This window comes from Eublepharis macularius, chromosome 9 (assembly GCF_028583425.1).
Source record: "Eublepharis macularius isolate TG4126 chromosome 9, MPM_Emac_v1.0, whole genome shotgun sequence".
In the NCBI taxonomy this organism is placed as follows: Eukaryota; Metazoa; Chordata; class Lepidosauria; order Squamata; family Eublepharidae; genus Eublepharis; species Eublepharis macularius.
In genome coordinates, this window is record NC_072798.1 from 16,077,287 (window position 1) to 16,104,253 (window position 26,967).

Sequence of the window (26,967 nt, forward strand, 5' to 3'; positions counted from 1 at the left end):
CACTCACTTGGCCAGCCAAGGGGGGAAAAGATGGAGGAGGCAGGCCGGGAACCCTGGAGCATGCAGTGAAATGGCACATGCACCCTCCAGTGATGTCACTTCCGGTTGAAACCAATTTTGCTTCAAAGAGAAGCCATTGCTTCCAGTTTCAACTGGAAGTGACATAATCAGAGGGCATCCGGGGCCTGTCGCCCTTCCACTACCCCCATACCCTGGTTTCCAGGTAAGGGGGCCTGGCAGCTTTGGCCTTGCGTAAGAATGAACTATTAAATAATAAGAAATGTTTTCTTTATTACTAAAATATTTATAGATTGCTTCCCCCTGCACACTGGATTCTGGTTTAGAAACACTGCCTTTGAGTAAGAGAGAGGGTTGGCAAGTCTGGGTTGGGAAGTTCTTAGAAATCTTCGGGTGGAGACTGAGAAGAGCAAAATTTGGGGAGGGAGCTGAACTGAGATATCATCATCATCATCATCATCATCATCCTACTACATAAAAGGCTAACCGTGTTCCAGACAACTCACTTCCTACCCTGGTGCACCTCCAGAGGGTGCTGCTGTGGAGGGAAGCCCAGAGGAGGCAGCCCGTCCCTCCGAGAACGTGATGCAGCGGGAAGCCCAGGCCGGGATTAGGTGCGGAGCCGGCAGCAATGCCTGGCCCCCGCCTTCACCCAGCTGGGAACAGGAGCAGAGGAGTTACCAATGCTGGCCCCCCTTCACTGAGCTGAGATCAGGAATGCCATCAAGTCACAGCCGACTTGATGTCAACCCAGTAGAGTTTTCCGGGCAAGAGTTGAATAGAGGTAGTTTGCCATTGCCTGCCTCTATGTAGCAACCATGGACTTCTTTGGTGAACTCCCATCGAAGTACAGATCAGGGCTGACCCTGTTTAGCTTCTGAGAGATGATGAAATCGAGCTAGCCTGGGCCAACTGCTTGATATGCTGTTTTGTTGTTATTAACATTGCTTTAGTTCAGACCCAGTTCTATATCCCTCGCCCTTTATATAAAAGTTGTAGTTTATTTAAGTGGTAGTTTAGGTCTGAATGGGAACAACAACAACTCTGTGATCTCTAACAGACTTACAACCCAACCCGTTTAAAGCTGACATACAGGGAACTATTTATTTATGTATTTATATCATTTATAGTCCAACTTTCACACTGAGACTCAAGGCGGATTACATAGTGTGAGATTAGTACAGTCAATTTCAAGGATATTTCAATAAATAATAGGGCACATAAATGCGAATTTGCAAAGACATAATATCAGCAGAAATCTAATACACAGAGCTGAAGAAATGCTGAAACCGAGCATAAGTAATTCTAAGGATGACGTATTAAAACCAACATAGAACTACCCAGCATGTTTGTACTTAAAACAACAGAATAGTATATAGTAGCACACAGTAGTGAAGTCTATGGTCCTTACCTCTTTATTGAAGCATATGTTTGAAACCACCTCCTTAGAGTTTAGCCTTCCTATTTGAGTAAGAAAGCCCTCTTGAATAATTCAGTTTTACTCATAGAAAATCATAGAATCTTCTAGAATATGCAGAAGTTTTAACCAGTGACTTTAGTGAAATATAGTTTTCAGTCTACTTCAAGGCTCTTGAAAGCTGACCAGTGTTTCTGCTAAGTGTTTATCACAGCTGTCTGTGGGCCCCATCCATCAGTCAGCCGGACCTAGTTAAATGTTATGGTGCATATGGTGCTGATATGATGGGCCGTTGACATAAAGAACACAAAGAGCTTGGTGTGATTTGACTTTGTTGACTTTTGCACAACAGGTTCTGCTAACGTATTGATGTGAATGCGGAGTAATTTATTCTTTACGTTAACTTTCGTGCTTTTCATTCGGCTGATGGATAAAAAAAACGTAGCACTGTAGACATTTCAGTCCAAATTTTAACTAATTTCATCTTTATTCGCATTCTAATTCATAAGGAGTTTAGACGACGGGGCATCCAAAGCAACTGGAGAAGAAGTGTTTTTCTTGAAAATACCTTTTTTGCGGGCTCTGAAGACGGCCAATTGCTTGCACATTTCCGCTTGAAACCAAACAAAGGCAGCATTGTCAAGTGGCTGGTTTCTGGAACAGGCTCCTAGACTAGAAGGAAAACAAGGGGAACCTACGTTTGGGTTAAAAAACACTTGTAGCTTAACATTTTCTCTAACCACCATCTCTTACCTGGATGGTATTTGCAAGAGACCTCGTCTCCAAAGTGCTTCGGCATGCCCTGGGGAGAGGCAGCATCCCTTCCCGAATAAATAAATGTAGTGAGCCAATGTGGACCTCCCTGGACATTCTGGCCAGCTCAATTATCCCAAGGTTGGGTGGTCCCCCACCCCCACGTACACGCTAACAGCTTGCATGAGACTCCAAAAATACCAGACTCCAATTGTTAAACAAAATAATAATGATAATAATTGAGCAAAGAATTGTGCCATGGAAATGGGAAGGCAACGCATCAGTTCCAATTTGGATGTGAATCGAACCTCCTTCCGCCACCCATCCAGCGTTGCTCAATTTCACTGTTAAACAGACCAGCCTCAAAACTTGACTTGCTACCAAAAGGCTCTCAGCTGCCCTCCTCACTTACTGTGAAGGGAAAGGTAGCACCAACAAACGGACATGATGGGGAAAATTGCAGACTCATGGCAGATGCTGTACCAGAAAGCTTCTTCTTCCAGAATGGAAATCATTTTGGATTCAGATCTAAAAGATACCAGAGTGAAAGCAGGAATCCAAATCAGGGTAACGGTAATGATTCAAAGTCTTCATGTAGCCAAAACTCTTTGGTTGTAATAATAACCATGTGCATTCAGAGAAGTTAACAAAATCAGTGCCATTATCCCCACAATACAGCCAGGGAGCTGGGGCTGAGAGGAGTGGCTCTCCCAAGGCCATCTGCAGAGTTCAAAAGCAGCCTGCATAGCCCAGGCTAGCCTGATCTCGAAAGATATCCCAAACTAAGCAAGGGCGGCCACAGTTAGAGTTTGGATGGGAGATCACTAAGGAAGTCCAGGGTCACCACACAGAGGCAAACCACCTCTGCTCGTCTCTTGCCTTGCAAACTCTATGAGCAGTTGCAATAAGTTGGTTGAGACTTGATGGCAGTTGATTATTATTATACCCATCACAGTGTGAAGAAGGTGACAGTCCTGCCAATAAAAAAGGGACGGTGCAAGGTCTACTCATTGCCACTACTGGGGTCCAGGAGGCAACGTCAGTCACTGTACATACTGTTGATGGTTGAAAGCCAGGCATGGTGGCAGCCTCTTCAGTGCACGGGCCCAAATAATCCTTTGGGTGGCTTGTTGGAGCACCCATCCTGCCTTGACAGAAGGAAACATCATTTTGGCAGGGTTTATCATTGGAAACCCAAACAGCTGAAAGCTTCTACCTTGAGTTAGCTAGAACTGGGGGGCCAGGTCCCCCCGAAAGATCAAAATAAGCATGGACTACTTCCAGCTTTGGAGGCCCCTTGCCATTTATACATGTGTGAAAAAATACAATGGGCTCTAGAAAACTGTTGTTGGCCATTTAAAAAAAATTCATTAAACATAACAATCAGTCATCAACATTGAAAGATTTCTTTGTATTCATTTATTTTTAAAGATTTTGTTGGAATCAGGAAGTAACTTGCCATGCTCTGGTCCATGGACAATTTGAACTTTCACATGGTCAGAGCATCACACTCTTGACAATGCAACATAAAGTTGTCCATTGGTGAAAAGTGGTTCAGGAAGGTAGACGCTTACTTTCTCTAGTGTTTGGCCTTAAGATTTGTTAATGGTTTAATAATTCAATAGAGCTTACTCAAAGGAAACTGTCTTCCGGATTGGAGCCAGGCTTCTTTAGAGAGGGAAGAATAAGCTCTACAGGATCCAGCAGGGACCCCTCCCAGGCAAATGCAGACAGGTGTCCAGCGCTGCCAGGGCTTCTACCTTCTCCTCAACGACCCTCCGGTGAGGTGTGGGGAGGAGTGCTTAGGCCATCAATTTGGCGGGCCCCCTCCCATCAATGCACCTGCACAAAGATTAATTTGTATCCTGCTCTTCTTCCCCTCAGTGCCCTCCCACTCTGTCCTCAGGGCCACTGCGAAGCACACGCTTGCCACCACGAGGGGGCCCAGTGAATTGATGGCTGAAGCACTCCTGCCGGTGCCAAGCAGGCACTTTGCAGTGGCTTGGAGGCCAGAGCAGGAGCAAGCACTAAGGGGAGGTGTGGGGAGGAGTACATAGGCCATCGATTCGTCGAGCTCCCTCCCGGCAGCAAGTGGGCACTTTGCAGCGGCCTCAAGGTCAGAGTGCGCCTGCAGGAGGATAAAAAGTGAGTTGTCGCCAATACAGCTTGCCTTTTATATAGTAGGATTAGTAGGATTTGAGTCCAGTGGCACCTTAGAGAACAACAGGATTTTCAGTGTATAAGCTTTCAAGTCAGAGCTCCCTTCTTCTTGACTTTTGAAAGCTTACACCCTGAAAATCTTGTTGGTCTCTCAGGAGCCACTGGACTCAAGTCGTGCTGTTCTCTTGCAGATCAACACAGATACCTTCATGAAACTATAGAAAAATTAGAGCTTGTTGCATTTTGGCACAGTAGTAGGGATGCTCTCCTTGAGGTGGAGCCTGGCGAATCTCTCAGAATTATAACCAATATCTACTGTACAGATATCAATTACCCCGGAGAAAATGGCTACTTTGGAAGGCGGACTCTAAGCTCAGCGGGCATTATACCCTGCTGAAGTTCCTCTGGTACCCAAACCCCAGCCTCCCCAGGCTCCACCCCCCAAATCTCCAGAAATTTCCCAACCCAGAAGGGACAAGCTTATCCAGTAATAATGTGCATAAAAACAAGATGTGAAACTTGTCAAAGGCCAAAAAATTAACGTGTGTCTAAATGTGACCCTCCCTGCCCATTGAGCTTGAGGCCCAGGTCAAATGACATTCCTGGCAGTGGCTCCCTGAGGGGAGGTGGTCTTGGGGCTGTGTGAGTTGTTACCAGAAGAGCTGCCTTGTAAAAATACTCATACTCAGGGCTTTTTTTCAGCTGGAACGCGGTGGAACGGAGTTCCAGAATCTCTTGAAAATGGTCACATGGCCGGTGGCCCCGCCCCCTGATCTCCAGACAGAGGGGAGTTTAGATTGACCTCCGCGCCGCCATTTTCTCTGAGGGCAACCCACTGAGTTCCACCATCTCTTTTCCCAGAAAAAAAGCCCTGCTCATACTTACACCTTTCTTCTAGCTTTTATAAATAAAGCAACCGTTACAAAGGTCCTGCAAGTCTCCAGGGCTCTCTCATTGAAAGGAAACTAAATTTGGTAACCCAATTCTCCCCGCTTCTCCCCACTCAGGCAGTAAGGAGCACGTGACATGAGCAACAGTTCAGTTCAATTCATTCCCTAGTCTTCCTGAAGCACATTGAAATACTCAGTGATTGCCGCCTGTTCCTTTTCATTCTCATAGCTTTTCTTGTTGTTTTCGGGGGTAATCAATCTGCCAAAGCGGAGAGATGGAGCCCTTCTCTGCAGGGAGGCAGAAACAAATGATCCATCACCTCCAAGGCGGCTGTCAGATTAAGTAGTATTAACTCAGTGAAGATTCTGTTTAAATTTGGGAGAAAGTCACAGAGTTAAGTGGAACATCAATTCTTCTGCATCCTCCCCTCAGGCATAAGAACTATCTGAAAAGGTTCATTCCCTCAAAGTAAATTTTCTCAGAACAGCAGGGGCCTGCATTTTCCCAAGAAAGCCTTCTTAAGGAGCATGCTTGGAGTTTAGGTGTGGAAAACTTGCTTCCTTTAGTCACATCTTCAAACAGATGTACCAGCAGGTTGCTTGCCTCTTACCAGAAAGTAAAAGTTCACAGGAAGGTGGTCCAGAGCTCCTTGGAATCTGAATTATTGGCATAGGAAGGCTTTTACAGTAGCTAAGCTGCTAGTGAAGGGCTCAGTATGCCAGCCCCCTCCCTGTGAAAGCTGCCCACCACTGTTTGTTTTTCAGCTGCTGTTACTGTGCTGCTATATCTACTTGTACTACAGTATTGTTTGTTAATAGTTGTATTGCTGCCACCAGGCAGAGTGCTGCTATTTTTATATGATGTTTTAATGTTTTAATATGGAACGTTTTAAAATGATTTTAAGGTTGTTATCTGCCCTGAGCCCATTTGTGGGGAGGGCGGAATACAAATATGATATAAACAAATAAATAAATAAATAGTGATTGAAGGGAACCTCCAACATTCAGAAGCAGTCGACCTCTGAATATCAGTACCAGAGGGCAACTTCAGGGGAAGGCCTTCTCCCCTATGCTGCTATTAGTCCTCCATCATAATTGGTTGGCTATTGTATGAGGCAGGATGCCGGACTAGATGGACCACTGATCTCATCCCACAGGGCTCTTATATTCTTATGAGCAGAAAATACCAACCTTGATAAACCAATTGTCTGATTTAGTATAACGCAGTTACGTGTGTGATTGGCTATAATAATAATAATGTTTGATTTATATACCGTCCTTCAGGACTACTTAACACCCATTCAGAGTGGTTTACAAAGTATGTCATTATTATCCCCACAACAAAACACCCTGTGAGGTGGGTGGGGTTGAGAGAACTCCAGAGAACTGTCTGTGACTAGCCCAAGGTCACCCAGTTGGCTTCAAGGGGAGGAGTGGGGAATCAAACCCGTCTCTCCAGATTAGAGTCCTATGCTCTTAACCACTACACCAAACTGGCTATGCAGATTAAAGTAACATTTTGGCCCCAGTTGCTGTGTTAGTATTATTTTCTCTCTTGCTTTTCTTTCCCAGGGTATTTTTTAAAATTACTCCTCTTGTCCCCTGAACTTCGGCTTCCTGTATGTCTGTGCACGTGCACATATGTGTGGCTCCAGTTCCCATGGCAAGCATTTTGTGGTTGCTCCCATTACCCTGTGTCAGAATTCCAAAGGTGTTCACAGGCTCAGAAGATTGAGTCCCCTGATCTAGGCCATGTACCTCAGACCAAATATCCTTTGTCTTGACTTTATTACTTGTGCCAACTGTTGGAAGGAAAGCAAGTTCATAAATACTTTAATCACAAAAATTGTTTGGCAGAACAAAAATATTTCAGGCCATAAATATTCCTACTGATTTTATTATTTTCAACTGGATGGTACAACTTTTTTCTTTCAAAAAAGCCAAAGGTGCAAACTGGTACCAACTGCATCAGGCATCAAAACATATTTTTTGCTAACGTACATGTACACAGGGTGCTTACACAAGGCCTTAAGCTAATTGTCTGAAACGTCTCCCCTACTCCATTTAAACATCCAGCTTACAGTTCTGGATCATTTGAAAGCTTGTCCAGTTTTGTGTTATTTGGCTTGGTCTTAATAAAAGGTACGGCACAGTTTTGGTCTTTGTCTCCGGTGCTGTGTGCAGGAAATTGACCTCTGTCCCTGGAACTTCTCACCATGCAGGGAAGCGTGGAATGATATAAACTTACCCGAGACTACGAAAGCAGAGCCATTAAATGGCAATGCATAATAACTTCACACACTACATAATGCTTTGTTGATACACATTAAACGCTTTTCAACAAGCTGAGTTCTATTCATATCACTCGATAGGAACCACTATTTCTGTGCTCCCGTGGCACAGCGTGTTGCTGCCACCTTTTGGCCAGATTGCTGTGGGGAAAAAAACCCCACTTCAAGCACCTACTTCTACACAAAGTGGGAGGAGATGCTGTATGGTGGGGACCAGGCAGGATTTCGCAGCTCTGATGCTCTTTTTGCCCCAACTACGGGTGATTCACTGCACAACAAAGAGCTCCATTCACACACTCCCACCCGCCTGCTGAAGCACCTACAGCAATACCAGTCTGATTTTTGCTTCCTTCTTGGTTTGTTGAGGCGGATAGAAATTTTCTTTCCACAATTGAAGAAGTTGTGGGGTTTGGGGCAGAGAAGGCACCTGAGGCTTAACTGAGATATTGAGGCAAAATAACTCACCAATGGGACTTGCATAGAGCATACAATTGAATCTGGGCTACTTCCTGCACAATTCAGCTCCGCCATTCGCCAAGTCCCAGGGGTGAGTTATTTGGCTTTGATTAGCATCATGTCTAAATCAAGAGCCAAACTACAAGTGACGCCTTACACAGGTTGGACACTAGTTGGCTTCCCTCAAGTTTTGATGGGAAATGTAGGCGTCCTGGCCTTGCAGCTGTAATGGAAAGCCAAGCTGTAAAACCAGGGCGCCTACATTTCCCATCAAAACTTGAGGGAAGCCGACTAGTGTCCAACCTGTGTAAGACGTCACTTGTAGTTTGGCTCCAAGTGTCATGGTGCAACTATGAAGATCAAGTGGGAGTCCTCCCACACCTATGAGACTTCTAAGCAGAACTAAGACTTTTGAGGCACTGAGAACTGCAAACTGATAACCTAGCAAGATTGTTCATTGTTAGAGATACTGCTACGGTGACCTCCAACAAATAGGAACTGTCCTGTATGCTAACTTCCTATAGTGTCAGTGGCTAGAAAGCATTCTCTGTAGCTAGCCCTACACACAGGAATGCTTGGCAGGGTCCTCTGATGAAGTAATCTTGTGAAGAGTGCCATCAAGTCATAGCTGACTTACGGCAATACCTGATGGGGTTTTTAAGGCAAGAGACTAGCAGAGGTGGTTTGCCATTGGCAACCTTGGTCTCAGTTGGAGGTCTCCCATCCAATTACTAACCAAGGCCAACCCCACTTAGATTGTGAGACCAATCTATAACTGAACTTAATCTCTCAGTTTGTCACAAGTGCTGAGAAGGCAAAATGTAATTCTTGGACCCTTCTGACAATGAGGTGATAGAACAAACAATAATATATGACATAGAGTGCTTTTCCTAAGCAGGCCACGTATTTTTGGTAAGTCTCATAAGATAGGGCAATTTTATGTCTGTCTTACCTGAAAGAAGCTAAAAGATTGCATACATGCCTAAAGACAACTCAGTGGCTTTATGTTGGAGAAGAAATTTGGATCGGGACCCTCTCTTCTCAGAGTTCATTCTCTCAACCCACGGCAGCCAGATAACAGGTTTGAAAACCACCCCAGGCCATTGAACAGCAATCAAATTATAGGCCTTCTGCACTTCTGCCCTAGGTTTGCCAAACATGGCAGGCCAACCAGCAGGAGACTGAGGTGGGGCAGGGACATGAGGGGCAGTCATCTGCAGCAGTGTGACATCAGTTACTTCTGGAAAGACCTGGAAGTGATATCACACCTGTCTAGGAATCAAAAGAAACTCTGTGGTAAAACCAGTTTCCAGTGATTCCTAGAGATGATATGCTCTTGGGCTGATGGCCATTTTTTATTTTTCTTCCACTACCACTCTGAGAAGAAGTGGAAAACAAGACCTTGGGGCAGGGGATCCCCCACCAGTGGTCTGGCAACCCTGAACACACAACGTGAGAGTGTGAACCATCTTCAAGTTTAGGAACCTAATGCCCCTAAGACAGGCCAACTCAGCCGTGACTGCTAAAGCATCACACTCATCACACATCTCTCTCATATTCGATTTTAAATTAGAAGCACAGGCCAGACTTTTTATTACATTTCAATTTAAAGGAAACTCAGCAGAAAATCATCCTATGCCTGAAAAGGATGGATACAATTTAAGACAAATGTGTTTTACTATTGGAAGGTTGTTCAAAATGCTGCAGATTTTTACCATATGTGGTGGTTTTGTCCAGACGCTTCAGAATACATGGATATGGTTAAAGATGTGATTTATTAAATAACCTTGTAGGGTTCAGGAAGGAACTGAAACAAATTAGGTATGTTTCCAGGTATGAATGTAGATTAACGATTATTCATGCTGAATTTACTGGTGGTAACAAAGATTGCGTACCTCAGAAACTGAAAAAACAAAATGTGGTATGGGGACAAGAGGCATATTTGGCACAAGTCTGTTCCGTAGCAAAAACAGAGCACATACTTAAGTAGCTACTGTGGTACAGTGGTTAGAGTGTCCAGCTAGGGTCTTAGAGATCCAAGTTCAAATCTTCAAAGGAAGCTTGCTGGGTAACACTGGGCCAATATTCTAAGATGCAAAATGTTGGAAAAGTTAATGTAGCCAGATTCTACTACACATTGTCTACATTCAGACATTACAAGCAGTGCCATTTAAATTCTGACCAAATGCCAACGTATTGTCTCTGTGCTTTATTTATTAGCATATTTATATCCCAGCTTTCCACTTGGCTCAAAGTGATTTGTATATTTGCCCTCTCTGCTTCCTCCAGTACGCAGAACTTGCTTAAACACTCCTCAGCTCGATCAAAGTTAAATGCACCAAGACATCCAAATGCAAATGCCTTGGTGAATTGGAAGTTGTTTACTCCATGTAAATTAGGATTCTGAATTGGGGATAAAGCGAGGTTTGTAATCCCAGTTTATGTGGAGTAAACAAATCACAATTCACCATCAAATTACTTACTTAAATGATAGTACCAGGGCTTTTTTTCTGGGAAAATAGGTGGTGGAACTCAGTGGGTTGCCCTTGGAGAAAATGGTCACATGGCTGGTGGCCCTGCCCCCTGATCTCCAGACAGAGGGGATTTAGATTGCCCTCCGCGCCACTCAGTGGCGCGGAGGGCAATCTAAGCTCCCCTCTGTCTGGAGATCAGGGGGCTGGGTCACCAGCCATGTGACCATTTTCAAGAGGTTCCGGAACTCCGTTCCCCCGCGTTCCTGCTGAAAAAAAGCCCTGGATAGTATTCATTTAACCAATAGGTTTTGAATAGTGCTGCACTAGAATCCACATAAAGCAGGATTAAAAAACAAAATCAGAATGCCTTCGTGCACCAGGGCACCTTGGTGAAATAAACAGAATCGACAACCCACTAATTCTTAACACCAGTGATATTCTTAATGTGTGCATGCCTAATTCTAAGGGCACAAAATATAACTTTACCAAAAACAGGGTGCCACACCTGTCTATACCAGCCAAAAGATGTAACCGATGAAAATCATATGAGCAACGAGGAAACCTGCTCAATACAGGCAGTGTAAATTTAGCTCTTATAGATGAATACAAGCCTCAATTAAATACAATATGAGGTAAAGTTTCGATTACAGCTCTATCACAAGAGCATCCCATCAAATCTTTTTCTACTCGCTATATGAATTTTTTTTTTTTGCAGCAGTCATCAAATTAAAACTTGATCAAGGCAGGACGGACGTGCAGGAGGAGAGATATGTATAAGCATAAGCACAGCAAGGAACTATGTCTGCTCCTTAGAGTTTAGCTCTTGCTTATCATGTATGCATTGCTAACCTGGCAACATGTAAGGTTGAGTCTATGACTCCCTTCCATCAAGTCTCTCTGAACTAGAACAAATCTGTCAAAACAAGAGCTGGCAGAAGAGTTGTGGAATCCAACCGACATTTAGTATCCTGCAAAATGTTATCTGTCATTGTTATGTTTTGCCCTGTAAATATTTCTGTGCTTTATATCTGCTAATTAACGGTGTTTTTTGAAAGTACATTTGCTAGGGTTTAAAATGCTAGATTCTAAAAGAAGAAAAAGAGGGGCTGGATGGGTGAGTGAAGTGTGTCTTGACTGGATGGTAGCGGTACCCTAAGGGGGCAGAGTAAAGTGCAGTTTAGTCAGAGATGTTCTGAGGGAAAGTTTAGAGAAAGGGTAAGAAATAGAGGAAGAGCCAGGCACTGAAAACTGAGGGAAGCTTGTGTGTTCTTTTTTGTGGCTGATATTGTGTCACCTACGGGAATTAAGCCTTAGGGGCTAGATCTGTTTAGAAAATATAAAGAAAACCTGTCCCTATCTTGCAATTAGGAATCTATCAGTCTCACTGAAACCATTACACTTACAGACTTCTAAAACAAACAAACAAACCTACATTTAAGTAAAATATCTTTATATCCAGAATACAGGATCCTTTTTTACTTCACAGCCACCCCCATGCTCTGAGGGTTCTGCAACTAACAGTGTAATCCTAAGAAGTTACTCCCGTCTAATCCTATTGAAATCAATGGGTTTAGACTGGAATAACGCTTCTTATGATTGCACTGTAAAGCCTTCTTATACTGCAGGTCAAATCAAGAGAGGACTAAGGCAACAGCCTTTGGTGGCAAGAAAGGCAGGGAGGCAGAATAATAGTCTCATAAAGGGAGCAAAATGCCACAGTTACCATTAGAAATATGCATTATGTTTTAAGAAGATCATTTTGATACCAAGTCTGTTTAGGTACATGGTTGAAATCCCCGAGTGCTCTCAAGTATCATTTCATATGTCAATTTATTCACAAAGCAGATTCTGGTTAATAAGAATGTACAAAAATAGTCAAACAAAAACATTATTCGCACGGGTGTTAAGTTGTACAGAGAGCATAGGGAAGGGTGGGGTGTAGCGAAGCAGACACTGTAATTTGCCGTTTGTCCATAGCTGCAGACAAGGGAGAAGATACAGAAGGGACTATGGCGGCTTGTGAACAAAACTGAAAGGGGGAAGTTGTCCTAACAACAGAAAATTAAGGTACAAAATTAGGTCAATGTAATATGCAAAGTCCTCATGTACAGGATTAATTAAAAATGTCACATGAAATCAAAAAATGTTCATTAAAAATGTTTAAAAAGTAAGCTTGGAAAGCCCACACAATTCAATGAAGACAGGAAACTGAATCTTGATCAGGGGGCTAAATTATGTGAATGCCAGCAGTTCATATAAATACTCTGTACGCTGGTATGTGATTAAACTCAACTGGAATAGCAATCCAGCAGTTTCTCAGAGCTGGATATGCTATCAAGCTGCTCACGTGACCAATTTAAAAAAAAAAAATCTGAGCGAGCTAGCCAATGCCATTTTTGTACTTTAAATCTTTGATTCTAATGTTACTGGTGTTTTTCCAGTGTGGCATCTTGTGAGAAAGAAGATCTGAATGACAGATGTTGCAGATGTGAGTCCAGATGGGTCAAAAGGTGGAACCAGACAGAGAGGTCAAAGGATGGAACCAAGGGGCTCAAAATGACACGGTCCCATTTAAGAACTGCTATTCCATTTCGTGGGACTTCTATTACAAGTCCCACGAAACCCACCCCTGCCCCCATGCATTAAAAAACAGACCTACCTACCATAATCCATCTTCTTATTCTGCCACAAACACAAAGCAAGAACTGCAGGAACATATAACTCAGTTAAAAACATGTGCTTCGGTACTTTGCATATGCATTGACGCAACATGCTATTAAGGCAATAAGCATTTAAGGACACATTCTAGAACACAGTTCCTCCATTTTACAATGAAAAAACTGAAGTCAAAAGTGTTTGGGGCAATTCATAGCAAAGAATGCAAAAACGAATGCAGAGCACTCATGAAAGTAAGCCATGCCAGAGTACAATACCTGAATCCAGGGGTCATTTCGTAGAAAAAGAGCTGGAGGAACTCATTAGCCTAACTCATTAGCATATGCCATGTCCCTTGACATCACCAGTAGTGTGTTATTAGCATAACTGATTTGCATATGCCACACCCCCTGACATCACCTATCCTGGAGTTTTGGACCCAATCCTGGCCATTCAGGGCTGAAATTGGGCTCAAAATGGCAAAAAGGGGCTGAAAATGGCTGAAAAGGGGCCCCAAATGGTCAGGATCGGGCTGCTGCTGAGTGGGAGAGTGATCCACCACCTGTCAGAGGCCCAATCTGGGCCATTTTGGCCCCAATCCAGGCTGAAACGGGCCCAAAATGGCCGAGAGTCAGGTGGGCAGCGCCACCTAACATGTGACCTCTTGGGGGAACTGCCGGAATTGCGTTCCTGTGTGTTCCCCCTCGAAATGAGCCCTGCCTGAATCCATAACAGAGTAATGATAACCATGCAAAGTAGCAGGTCATTTTAAAAACCACAGAACAAGTGAAAGATACAACGTAGAGAATTCAAAGCCATGTGGACAGACACATTCTTTCTCACTCACAAACATTATCCCTATCCATGACTGCTTTGTAGGTTATTTCTGGCAACTGGCCTTGGCACTTCATGCCAAAGGGCAGGCCTGACTATGCTGCCAACTACTCTATCCAGGAAGGGTGGCAGGCAGGAAGAAAAAGAGACAGGGAAGGGGGAAGCTAGCAAAGAGGGAATAACCAAGGGGGGCATAGGAGTGGCAAGAGAGGGGGAAACAAGAAGAAAAATATCAAGGGGTGTTTTTAGATTATGATCTCCTTCCCTAAAGCCACTCCAAAATCGGCAGAACCCCCAGCCTAGGGTTGTCAGCCTCCAGGTGGTGGCTGGTGATCTCCCAGAATTACAACTGATCTCCAGGTGACAGAGATCAGTTCCCCTGGAGAAAATGGCTGCTTTTGATGGACTCTGGGATTATGCAATTCGGAGTTCTGTCTCAACCCCCAAACTTGCCCTCTCCAGGCTTCACCCCCCCCCAAATCTCCAGGAATTTCCCAACCTGGACCTGGTAACCCTACCCCATCCAACATCTCTATCCCAGCTCTCCCCCACACCCCATAAAAGCACAATAGTGAGCCACACCCATGCAATAAAACTGCTTTTGTGAGGTGCCTTCTTGAGACAGTTGGGCTGTTTTTGGTTGCCCTGGAAACAGCAGGGACGCCTTATTGGCCATGTTTTTTAAAGAGGCCTGGTGAAGATATGGCCCCCTCAAGGGGAGTGGCTCCCTTAAACAATTTAAACAGCACTAGAGGCGTTTTAAAATTCAAAAAATAACAAAACATTTTATTGAACATAGATGGGAAAGGTCAGGGTTGAAAATTTCTGAGGTAACTCAACATAGATAAGTCTGAGGTAAAATCAGTACATGCACCAACTTATGTTTCAGACTAATGCGTTTCTTAAGCTCTTCACAGTTACTTAAATCTTTTTATGTTGAGAGGCTTTTGTTCTAGTGTTTCCTCAAACACTCTAGTACACTTTTGAGGATTCTTTTACTCTTTTTGGTTTCCAAACTGGTTGCAACACCAGTACTCGTCTTGGGTTTTTAACTGACCCTTCAGATCTCCAAAGGCAGTTTCTAACCACACCAGAACCAGGGATCTCTTCACTCTTTAGAGTTAACTCCTTGTTTGACTAGGTAGGGAAATTCTCCTCTCACTAGATCTATTCCCTTTCTTTGGCCCGAATGGGAGTCTGCGTGTACTTCCCAAACTTCCTTGCCAACATCCCCCCTGCTCTCAGTCAGGGGTGAATCTCAAAACTGTCAGTCCTCAACTCCTCTCAGCTAGGCCTGAAACCAGATTCCCCTCTCCCCAGCATCCATTTCAGAAGTCTTTCTCTCTTCAGCTCATGCTACTCAAAGCTGTTTCTGTGAAGCATTAACCCTTCCCAGTCCTTCAGCTGTTTGTACACTTCTAAGCTTTTAAAAAGTGCAGTCCATCATAGAAGACGAGGAAAACCTGGCTGGGGAGAGCCTTCCTGGTGTACATTGAAAACTTTTTTCCAGCAGCCAGGCTCAGGTTGGAAAATCTGCCTTGGCTCTTCAGTTACAGGCTATGCCTCCCCCCTCCCTCCCATCCACCTTTTTAAAAGTCCCAAAAGATAAGCAGTCCAACAGCATCTTCGCTGATGCTTAACTCAAAATCAACAAAAGGTGGCATGTAGGGGAAGATTTAAGCAGGTAGCTTAAAATGTGAACGGGGGAGGGGGTTAGCTAATATAGGGTGTAAAGGTCTTCAGTAACTTGGCCCTAGTTTTCCAGTTCCTGGGGGTGATGGTGGTAGTAAATCTGAGTCTGGGCCACAACACTTCAAACTGGGCGCAGATACAAATAAATGCTCCTTGGTATATAATGAATTCCCTCCATGTAGAAATCTAATTGTCAGGGAAGCTCTTTCTTTAGCCTAGTGACACACTGTGGTTCTTGCAGGGGGAATTTCCCCTTCCTAAGAGGAACAGCTCAAACACACATTTAACCACTTTAGCGCATAGTGAGGCCCACTTTAAATGAGACACTAGCCAGACAAAGAGGTTGCATCCAGACTGAATTTTCCATAACCAGAACTGAACTTTCCTGTCTCCCCCCTCCTACTGCGGCCCACTAATCACAAAATGCTGTTTCTGGTGGACAGATGTACCTGAGGAACACTACAAAGGAGATCATTAGCCAGAAGAGATAAGTGGTGGAACCTGCCAACCTAACCTGGATCCAGCCCAAAGATGCTGGTCATGCAACATTGCATGGGTTTAGCACGTCTTTTAAAATGTGTTGCAGTCCATGCCAATCAGCTAGGCAAGAAGGGGAAATAACTTCCCTAAATGCTGCCTCTCCTCCCTTTAGGCTGAGAAATAATTTCACTCCTGCTTTCCGGACAGTAAAATTTCCCAATTTAGAGAGTAGCATTTAAAAAAAAAAAAAAACTTAGCAAGCTCTCCTCCAAAGTTCCCTACAGAAACACCTTTTCTTGGTTTACAAGATTTGAGATGATTCATGAAAAATGTTCAGCAGCAACATATGAAAGTTAGCTGAGCTTCTAAAGATGAGTCAATAGCTGTTACCATCTTTCGAGAGCAAAAGATAAATTTTGGTTATTACTTCCCTTATGACAGTGGGGGTTTCCAGCCACTTCCTATCATTGCTGCCAATTCTGATTAAGTTAATTCCATGGTGACTACTTCACTTACTTAGAAAGACTCCATGTGCTTCACTCGCTGTAATTTTAAGACACTTAATGCTGGAATTTACTATGGCATCACTCCTCGAAAAATCAGAGAGCATTTTGCTGGCTCAGGAGAACAGAAATAGATGCTCCTTGAATTTAATGGCCTTATGAACTCCCAGAATTTAATGGCCTTATGAACACATTTAAAGAGTTTTTTCCAGCCTCACATTAACTGCTACATTCCTATGATGTCACATTCATGTGGAAAAAGTTGGTTGTGTGAATACATTTGAAAGTAGACGAGCCTTACTAGCTCTTACACAACATGTTGGGAAATTCTAAAGATCCTAATGGCTGTGAAGTGGGTGGTAAGGATCAACCAGACCAAAAAAAAAATCAACTGTGAATATTAAAAGGTATTATTTTAGTATATTTTTTAGTTTGCCCGTTCTCCGAAGAGCTGTGAAGCATGCCTGATACTCTCCCCTCCTCATTTTTATCCTCACAACAACCCTGGGAAGTAGGCTGAAAAGAGAACGATGGTCCAAGGTCCCTTAGCGACATGCTTTCCCAATATATTAAAATCCCATGTACCTCTTTAATGAAGTGATTTTCTTGCTTTAAAAACAACTGAATTCAACACTCTGCTTCCACACAAAATATAAACAATAAATATTCCTTGCAGAAACCATTTAACTTGAATCAAATGCAGACATATAATTGAAATGAACAGCTAGTAACAGGGTATCGTAAAGCAAATAAAACTGTACAAGCAGAACACTCCATTTAAAAACCCCATTTTCAGAGGCCAGCTTATGTATTTGCCAGTGTGTTCCTCTAACAGCCATTTCCAGAATATAATCTGTCTGGATTCAATTCAAAAATTGAAAAAAATATACTGTTCCTCTGAAAACAGACCTGATGGGGTTTCCCATCTAAAGTTTCTTACAAACCATAGTTCACACATTTGTACAATTCAAGACTACACATTTCCAGCACCATTTTTATGAAATAGAAAATTTCTGTATTTATTCTATGTGTCTCTTCTTTGTTAGGCAAGACTACAATATCTTGAATTTTTTTTTAATATTGCATTGGTACAAGTCCCAGTAGGATTCAGACACAGTACAGTATGGAGAACTATACTTTAATGGACTTCCATCAATGCATAGCAAGAACTAGAAAACAGGGTTAACATACCTGTAACTTATGTTCATCGAGTTCTTCTGTGCTGACACACATGGGGACTGCGCAGGCGCAGGCCAGCCGCCGGAGAATTTTCTAGAGCTTCCAAGGCTCCGAAGGGGCCGTTTGTCGCACGCCTCAGTGACCGTCTTCCTGCCCAAACGGTCACGTGATCCTACAGCGACCAACGGCCCCTTCCCTCAGTTCTCCTTTGCCGCCGCTTGACCAAAACACTTCAGCCATAACACCTTAAAAACACCAATATCCGTTACAGCCATCACAGTATTGTGCATTGGAGTTCACAGCGGGGTAGGAGGGAGGGTTGTGTGTCAGCACAGAAGAACTCGATGAACATAAGTTACAGGTATGTTAACCCTGTTTTCATCTTCGTTCTTCTGTGCCTCCACACATGGGAGTGTACCAAGCTTCACACAATAAGGAAGGCGGGGGTGAAGTCCAACACAATTTTATTGAACAAACAAGAACAACAATAAATAGATATGCATATATACATCTATGTAACAAACTGTGTAAGGACACATAAATATTCAATATTTACATATATACACACCCCCAGGTACATATATACACACTTTCACTCAAGGGTACCCAGCAGGTACGCCAAGAAAGTCATTCCAAAACTCCCTCAGGAAAAAAGGGAGTGTAAGACAGCCTTGGCCACAGATACATCCTGCTCCGCATTGACATCAACGGCGTAATGCCTGACAAAGGTGTCTGCAGAGGACCATGTGGCTGCTTTACAAATGTTAACCAGGGGCACCCCCCTGAGGAGTGCCGAAGAGGATGCTTGGGACCGCGTGGAATGGGCCCTAACATGAAGCGGGCAAGCCACCCCTGCCAGGGAATAGGCCTTGCTAATGGCCGTCACAATCCACCTAGACAGGGTCTGCGAGGAAGCCCTGTTACCCTTGTCCTTGGCCCCAAAACATACAAACAGGTGAGGACAGGTGCGGAATTCCTTTGTCCTATCAAGGTAATAGGCTAGGGCCCTCTTCAAGTCTAGGGAATGGAGGGCCTTTTCCCCCTTAGAGGAAGGTTGAGGAAAGAATGCAGGCAGTGAGATATCCTGCGAGAGGTGGAAGGCGGACACCACCTTGGGCAGGAACCCGAGGCAGGGACGCAGGACCACCTTGTTGGGATGAAACACAAGAAAGGGAGGGTCAGACCGCAGTGCAGACAGCTCACTGACCCTTCTGGCCGATGTGACGGCCACCAAGAATGCTACCTTGTAGGATAGCATATCCAAGGGGCAGGTAGCCATAGGTTCAAATGGAGGCAACATGAGACGTGAGAGCACCAAGGACAGCGACCACTGAGGCACTGGCGCTGACACAGGTGGGTAAAGATTGTACATGCCCTTAAGGAACTGGCGGGATTGTGGGTGAGAAAACACCGTAGCACCCTCAACTCGGGTGTGAGCAGCTGATATCGCTGCCAGGTGGACCTTGAGGGAGGAAGCCTTCAAGCCCAGGCCACGCAAGTGGCACAAATACTCGAACACAACCCCCAAGGGACTGTTGTCAGGCACCACTCCTCTGGCAAGTGCCCAGAGCTCAAACCTGCGCCACTTGGCCGCATAAGCGCGCCTAGTGGATGGCCGACGAGCATTCAGGAGGACCCTCTGTACCTCGTCAGTAAAGCCTATCGGGGAGGAACGATCCGCCAAGCCGTTAGGTGCAGCTTCCTGGGATCGTGGTGGACCAGGCTCCCGCTTAGGAGAAGGTCTTGCCGAGGGGGCAGACTGACATATGTCCGTTGGGACATCCGCAGGAGCTTCGGGAACCAAACCTGCCGTGGCCAGAAGGGGGCCACCAGGATGCAGTCCGTCCCGTCCTCCTCTATCTTGCACAGGACCCTGGGAATCAAGGGGAACGGAGGAAACATGTAGTGCAAGCCCTGCGTCCACGTAAACTGGAAGGCATCCCCAATAGAGAGGGGGTCGCTCCCTGCCCTGGAACAGAACGTGTGGGCCTTGGTGGTCGCCGCAGTGGCGAACACGTCTATCACTGGATGACCCCACATCCGGAAGATCGGCCCAACGCACTCTCCGTTCAGTTCCCACTCGTGGTCTAGTAACGGGGCCCTGCTGAGGGCATCTGCCCGGGCATTGTCTGACCCAGCCACGTGTATAGCACGGAGCGACACGCCGTTCTTGATAGCCCACTGCCAAGTGAGTGTGGCTTCCCGGCACAGGGCCATGGACACTGTGCCCCCCTGCTGATTCACGTAGTACATGGCAGTCGTGTTGTCCGTCTGCACCAACACCTGACGATTTCTCAGCAGTGCTGTAAGAGACACAAGTGCGAAACGAATGGCCCTTAGTTCAAGCACATTGATATGGAGGGTCTTTTCCCTGTCAGACCAGACATCTTGCACCGACACATCACCACAGTAAGCCCCCCATCCCAACAGAGAGGCATCAGTGGTAACCGTGATGTCATGGTGTTGATACCCGAAAGGGGTCCCTCTAAACAAGTTGTCATCAGACAGCCACCAGTCCAAGGAGGAGAGGATGACCCTCGGGATAGAGAATTTGAGGGACGGAGGGTGCAGTAGAGCATCATACCTCCGCACAAACCAGTTCTGGAGAGGGCGCATACGCAGCCTAGCGAAAGGCACCACAGAGGTGGCCGCTGCCATATGCCCTAGTAAGCACTGGATAGTGCGCACAGACTGGAACCGGTTCCTTTTAAACATGGACACTAGACCCCTTAGGGACCGAGCCCTCTCCAAGGGGAGCAGGGCCTTACCCTCCACAGAGTCTAAAAGCGCACCAATGTAGGACACCTTGCAGCTGGGCACCAGCTTGGATTTCTCCAAGTTCACCAGGAGCCCCAGGCGTTGGCAAGTGCTAAGTACCAAGCCAATGTCCTGCACCAGCCTAGACTCCGATTCAGCCACGATGAGCCAGTCATCGAGGTACGGAAAGATGGTACAGCCTTCTTCCCGTAGGAAGGAAACCACAGGGGCCACACATTTAGTGAACACTCGTGGGGCAGTGGACAGGCCAAAGGGGAGCACCTTATACCGGAAAACCCTATGCCGGTAAACAAAACTCAGGTACTTCCTGTGCTCCTTCCGTATGCCCACGTGAAAGTATGCGTCTTTTAAGTCAAGAACCGCAAACCAATCCCCTTGCTTCAGTAAGGCGATCACCGCCGCCAACATAACCATTTTGAACTTGGTCACCTTGAGGAAGGCATTAAGGCCCCTCAGATCTAAAATGGGACGTAAGCCCCCATCCTTCTTAGGGACCAGGAAGAACCTAGAGAAGAAACCCTTTACAGAGTCCTCATAGGGCAATTCTTCCACAGCACCCTTGGCCAAGAGCGACACGATCTCCGCATCCAGCTCGGCCATAGTGTTATTGACAGCTGTCAGGGGTGAACTGCATCTAGGCAGCTCAACGAACTCCAGCCCGTATCCCAGTTCAACAATAGTTAAGACCCATGAGTCAGATGTTATTGACTCCCACTCAGAGAGGAGTGGACTAAGTCTGTCCGAAAAGTTCGGGGATACGGCTGGCGCGACCCGTCAGTACTGCCTCCCGGCGCCCTGCTGGTCTTTCTGCTGGGCCGGTTGCTGTGCCTGACGAGGCTTGAAGGGCCGACGCCTCCTCTGCTGTTGTGCGGGAGGGTAAGGCCGCTGCTGGTAGGCAGGATACTGATGGTAGCCCGGCCGCTGCTGTTGGTATCTGCCCTGGTAGTGGTAAGGGCCAGACCTGGGAGCGTACCGTGACCTGGAGGAGGGCTTGTCCGCTGGAGCCAGACCCAAAGACCGCGCCGTCTGCCGGTCCTCCTTCTTTCTCTTCAGGGTCTCGTCGGTCGACTTGGAGAACAGCGAGTCCCCCTCAAATGGCATGCTCTCCACCCTGGAACGTACCTCTTGGGACAGGGCCGTAGACCGCAACCAGGAGTGGCGCCTGAGGACCACCGCCGACGCCATACCTCTAGCAGCAGTGTCAGCAGCGTGGCTCCCAGCGTTCATCTGCTGCTTAGACAGCCTCACAGCCTCTGTCTGCAGCAGGGACACCACAGCCTTCTGCTCAGGAGGGAGGTCTCGTGTATAGGATGCCAACTTCTCCCAGAGGTACAGCTGGTACCCTGCCATGATGGTCTGATAGTTGGCAATCCTCAGACCCAGGGAAGAAACAATGTACTGGCGCCTGCCCATGGCATCCAGCTTCTTGCCCTCCTTATCGGCAGGCACCGAGGAGTGACCCGATCGCCTGGGGTTGAACTCCTCTGTGACCAAGGAGGAAGGTGGAGGGTGTTTCACCAGCGCCGGCCAGGTACCCTGCTTGATTTTGTAGAGCTGCTCAATCCTCTTGGATGTTGGAGGCTGATCACAGGGCACCTGCCATACCTTCTCCACGATTTCCTCAATACCCTCGAGCATGGGGAAGCCAACGTACGCCGGGTTGTCCCCGTAAATGCGTTTGAGGAGCTTGTCCTTGGTCTGGGGGACTGCCGAAGAGATGTCCATCTCGAGAGCCTTGGCCATCCTTGCCATCTGGTCGGCGTAGATGCGGAGGTCCTCGAATGGCGAGTCCGCAGATGGCACTAGCTCCTCAGCCGGCGATGGTTCGGACCAGGACTCCGACTGGTAGCCGCCAAAGCTCTCCCCATCCTCCTCATCGGAACCGAGCTGGGATTCCGGAACCTGGAGCGGAGGGGGAGCCCACGCCGACCTCGATGTCGAAGGCCTCGGTTCCGACACGGAGAAGCCCGCAGGTGCCCCCTCCCATTGGCAACGGTATGGCGAGGGGAGGTAGGAAGCCTGCCGATGCCGGGACGCAGTGGACCGGACTGATCGGACACTGTCCCCGGAACCATGCCGCTCACGACCGACCGGAGGTGGAGACGGACGGGCAGGCGACGGACGGCTCCGACGAGGAGACGGGCTCGGTTCCAGCCTCGGCGACCGAAGGGGAAGCGATGGTCGGCTCCGACGGTGCGGGCTCGGCTCCGGCCCCGACGAGAATTCCGCGGGCACCGTCTCGAAGGCCATCGGATCCGGCACAGGAACGGTGATGTCTTCTGGCTCCGGGGAGCCCAGGTGAGGGGAAGGCGTGTGAGGAAGCACGATGACCTCCTCCTGAGGAGCGGGACGCGGCGACCGATGATGCTTGGTCTTCTTCTTCTTCTTCGCTGGTTCCGAAGAAGACCTCGGAACCGACGCGCTCCTCACCTTCGAAGGGGACCTCGGCTTCGACCTCTTAGGCTTCATCGGAACCGATCCGGACGTCGGTTCCGACCGGGGACTCGGTACCAGGATCCTCGGTTCCGACGTAGGTCTCGGATCAGACCTGGTAGATGACGCGCTACGGGGCGGCCGCACCGGTCCCTGCGCTGGAGAGGCCGCTCTCGACGCCGAGGTACTCGGGGGACGCGGTTTCGACCCCGACCTCGCGGAGGCCACTGAGCCAGCTCTGGAATGCCGTTCGGCAGAGGGGCTTGGGCCGGCCTTGGAGGAGGGCAACGGAGCGCCTCCGGACATGACCTTCTGCCACAGGGAGGAGTTCAGTCGGGCCTTGCGCTCCTGCCGGGCCTTGCTGGTGAAACCCTGGCAAATTTTACAGGCCGTCACATTATGGGTCTCCCCCAAACAGAACAGGCACAGTTCATGGCCATCGGTCGTGGCCATTTTCGTGTGGCATTGGAGGCAATGCTTGAAGAGAGCCTTTGAGGCCATCTTCAGGGGCACGCGAAAGGAAGGTCAAAAACAGTCCGAGTCAAATTACCGAGTCCACAACAAAGTCCAAAACGAGATCCGAAGAATAGTCGAGGTCACGAAGTCCGAAGTCAAAAGCCAAGCAATCAGTCAGAATAAAGCACGAAGCACAAAAAAGCACAGAGCAACGAAGCTCACGTTCTCTCCAAGCGGCGGCAAGAAGAGAACTGAGGGAAGGGGCCGTTGGTCGCTGTAGGATCACGTGACCGTTTGGGCGGGAAGACGGTCGCTGAGGCGCGCGACAAACGGCCCCTTCGGAGCCTTGGAAGCTCTAGAAAATTCTCCGGCGGCTGGCCTGCGCCTGCGCAGTCCCCATGTGTGGAGGCACAGAAGAACGAAGATGAACTAGTCTATTTCAAAACAGCATGTTTTAAATGGGCACTTAATGGTATGGGCTGCATTCTCTAGACTTGTCGTGGGCTCAGCTGAAATATAAAACTCTGAAAACCCTCATATAATCTTCTGAAGGTTGTAGAATGCACAGGGAATTTGGTTTGGGCCTACTCTGCATCAAATTCCAGTAACAGACAACTGATAACAATGTGTTTAAAGAACACGTATTGGACAAGCAGTAAAATTTAACCACTAATCAATCCATTAGACATACCTCCTGCTTTTCTTCTCAACAAGACTGTATTTGCAGGAAGCTGAAGGAGCTGAATATTTCTGTTAAGATTATTCAGAAGTTCTTCAGCCCCTTCATTTGTAAAGCAACGAATGAATGGATCTAGGAACGGATGCACCTTAAAAGACAACTAACTCATTTCTATTTTCTGTTTTTACACAGCCTTCCTCCCATCCTGGAAGCAGGAAGTACACATTTCTAATCTGAAGAATATTTGGCATAAATACGTAGAACTGAGCAAGCCGTTCTCCAGGGCAACATTGCCTATACTACTTGCAGTTGCTGGGTTACTGTTGTACATGTTGGTTAAGAAGACCCAGCCTACTAAACCGCATCAGTAGTAAGAAAATTAAAAACATTTACAACGCAATTCTCAGTTTTATTCTTTCGATGTTCCATTGCATTCAATAGCACTGCATGGAACTGTACGTGTAACAATTTGTCACAACAAACTCCCCCCACAAAAAACCTAGCCATTCCTGTATTTAATCCCAGCCCCGTGACAGGATAAAACAGACACTCTCATCACTTGGCATTTTCCTTCTCACTGCATCCCCTCGCCCTCCGCATTCTTTTCTTGGATGTTTATAGGACCTTTACTGTAGTAAAAAGAATGTACTAAAACATTAAAAGTATCCTCTTTTAATCAAAAAAGATACCGAACAAGTGCATGAGACAAACTCATTTAATGAGTACCCTCTGTTGGTAGTTTCTAAAAGTCTGTTGGTTTGATGAAAGTTTCGAAGCTTGAAAAGTAGTTGTATTTGCTCCATTTTATTAGAAAAAATACTCAGGCAAGGTCTACAATCATCTGTCAATTATGAATGGCATACAAGAAACTCATGAAGCAATAAAATTAAAAAAATACAAATACAAACTATATCTGAAAACACCTATTTGGCAATTTTATAACTTCTTAAAAAAATCAAAGCAATTGCAGATGACCATACAAGATAAAGATTAAGCAGTAACTGAAGTGCTCAAGCAAATAAAAAATAAAAACTGCATGTGTTTTTAAATAGTTACATTGCTACAGTTCTTTATGAAATACCTTTATTAAACAACTATTCCAGAAACCATTCCATGTTAGTGGTGCTTATAATGTGCACTTCAATAAGGAATTCCAATGTTCTAAACCCGTTGGGAGCCAAGTAAGCATCTCACCAGCACCAATATAGGCTCCGTTTATGGTATTAGAAACATTTCTCCAGAGAGTTGATTTTTTTTTTTTGCTATTTTAATTAAAAAAAAATTAGTGTAAAAACAGCTGGTATTTATATTCACTGTAGTAATGTGAAAATTCCTCCTAAACAGGGAGGGTTAATCATGCAGTTTGACTGCATATAGCCACCATATATATTTTTTTTACATTTGTTCCTTCCAACAAGCAAGGAAATGACCGATTTCATATCCATTACCAGCAATGAGTGCCATAAACTTCCTATGGATACTGTGCATCCCTCAACGATCTCTGGAAGGATGTTTTAAATGTGTTTTTGTTCTCACAACAGTAGTATATAGTCCCTTAGAAATCCAAAAGACTTTTTTTTTATTGTTAAGAAAGGTGCTTGCTTTTAAACAAATTCTTCTGGCAGCACTAATGAATTACAATATCCTTCAATATTATTTCTACCATAATATATACATTTTAACTTCCATGCCTCTAGAAAAAACATCTACAATACTTTTCATAATATAAAAATATATTACAAATCTGCAAAATTATTTACAAGCCACATCTTATCTATATGCAACATTTTTTGTCTCCGTACAAGACGAACAAGATACACACATTTTTCTATTCCTGTAGGTTAAGAAAATTCATAATTTCTTGCTTAGCAAAGCAAGGAAGCAATTTTTTTTCTTTTTCATAGCCAACTTTGGTGCATAAACGATTGTATTTCTAGATGCTTTTATTTTTTTTAAAAAATACATTTTTTTACATCTAGAAATTTTTAGGCCAAAAAGGGGAAGGGGAAAGAGGTTCTTCAGAAGCAAACAGGAGTTTTAAAGGCCAAGTAATTTTTAAAAAGTCACTACTTTTTCTGTAGAGGTTATTGAAGTCTTATTAACTTACAGTAATAGTCTTATAGAGAGGATGAGATATATAGCAACATTTAACATCCATCATCCTCTCAAATATATATTTCACTAGAAATGGAAATATGCCACCACCATTTGCTTAAACATGATAATACCAATTAGGGTTATGTGATAGGACACCACAAGTTTACAAAAGTGACTATGGATCCACCAGTTTCTGAGGGAAGGACTCGAGTGTATATTCGTTCAGTTTTACCAATGATAAGATCCCAAGAAGCTTGTTTACAAAAAGGAACTGCGGGGAGGGTTGTAAGTGGCAATACAGCACCCGCCACTTCGCCAGAGAGGAGCAACAGAAAAACTACTAAAAGAAAAGCAGCAAGCATGCAAAGCCATCAAGCCCACTATATTGCCAGACGAGTGCTTGCCCCATCTCCCATCGTACCATTCCATGAAGGTATACTGACTTAAGAGACAGAATATACTCCGCAGACGCATCTATGTAGTTCACAGGATGGTTATCACCTACAGTCGGCGGCTGGGTGTGGAGAGATTGGAGGGGGCCTGACTAATGTGCAACTTCAGTTCTAATTCCGTGATCAGAGAACAAGACGGTAGGTGAAGTGTCCCCGCTGATCTGACTTTTACCTCTTCAACCTCTTCTGTGGCATTGTTCTAGGAAGGAAGAGGAAACATGGCGTTAGTGCAGTGGTTCTCAAACTTTCTGAAGTGGGACCCACATCTAA

General features: G+C 45.7%; 1 protein-coding gene across 2 annotated transcripts in view; it reads right to left on the reverse strand.

The window, feature by feature from the left end:
- Positions 1 to 24,933: 24,933 nt before the first annotated feature.
- AEBP2 (AE binding protein 2) overlaps positions 24,934 to 26,967 on the reverse strand; it is a 47,597-nt gene continuing 45,563 nt past the window's right edge. For both annotated transcript variants that reach the window (XM_054988188.1, XM_054988187.1), the window contains one exon: positions 24,934 to 26,896. In XM_054988188.1, coding sequence (XP_054844163.1) covers positions 26,866 to 26,896 — 31 coding nt within the window. In that variant the 3' untranslated portion in view covers positions 24,934 to 26,865. The remainder of the gene's footprint in view (positions 26,897 to 26,967) is intronic.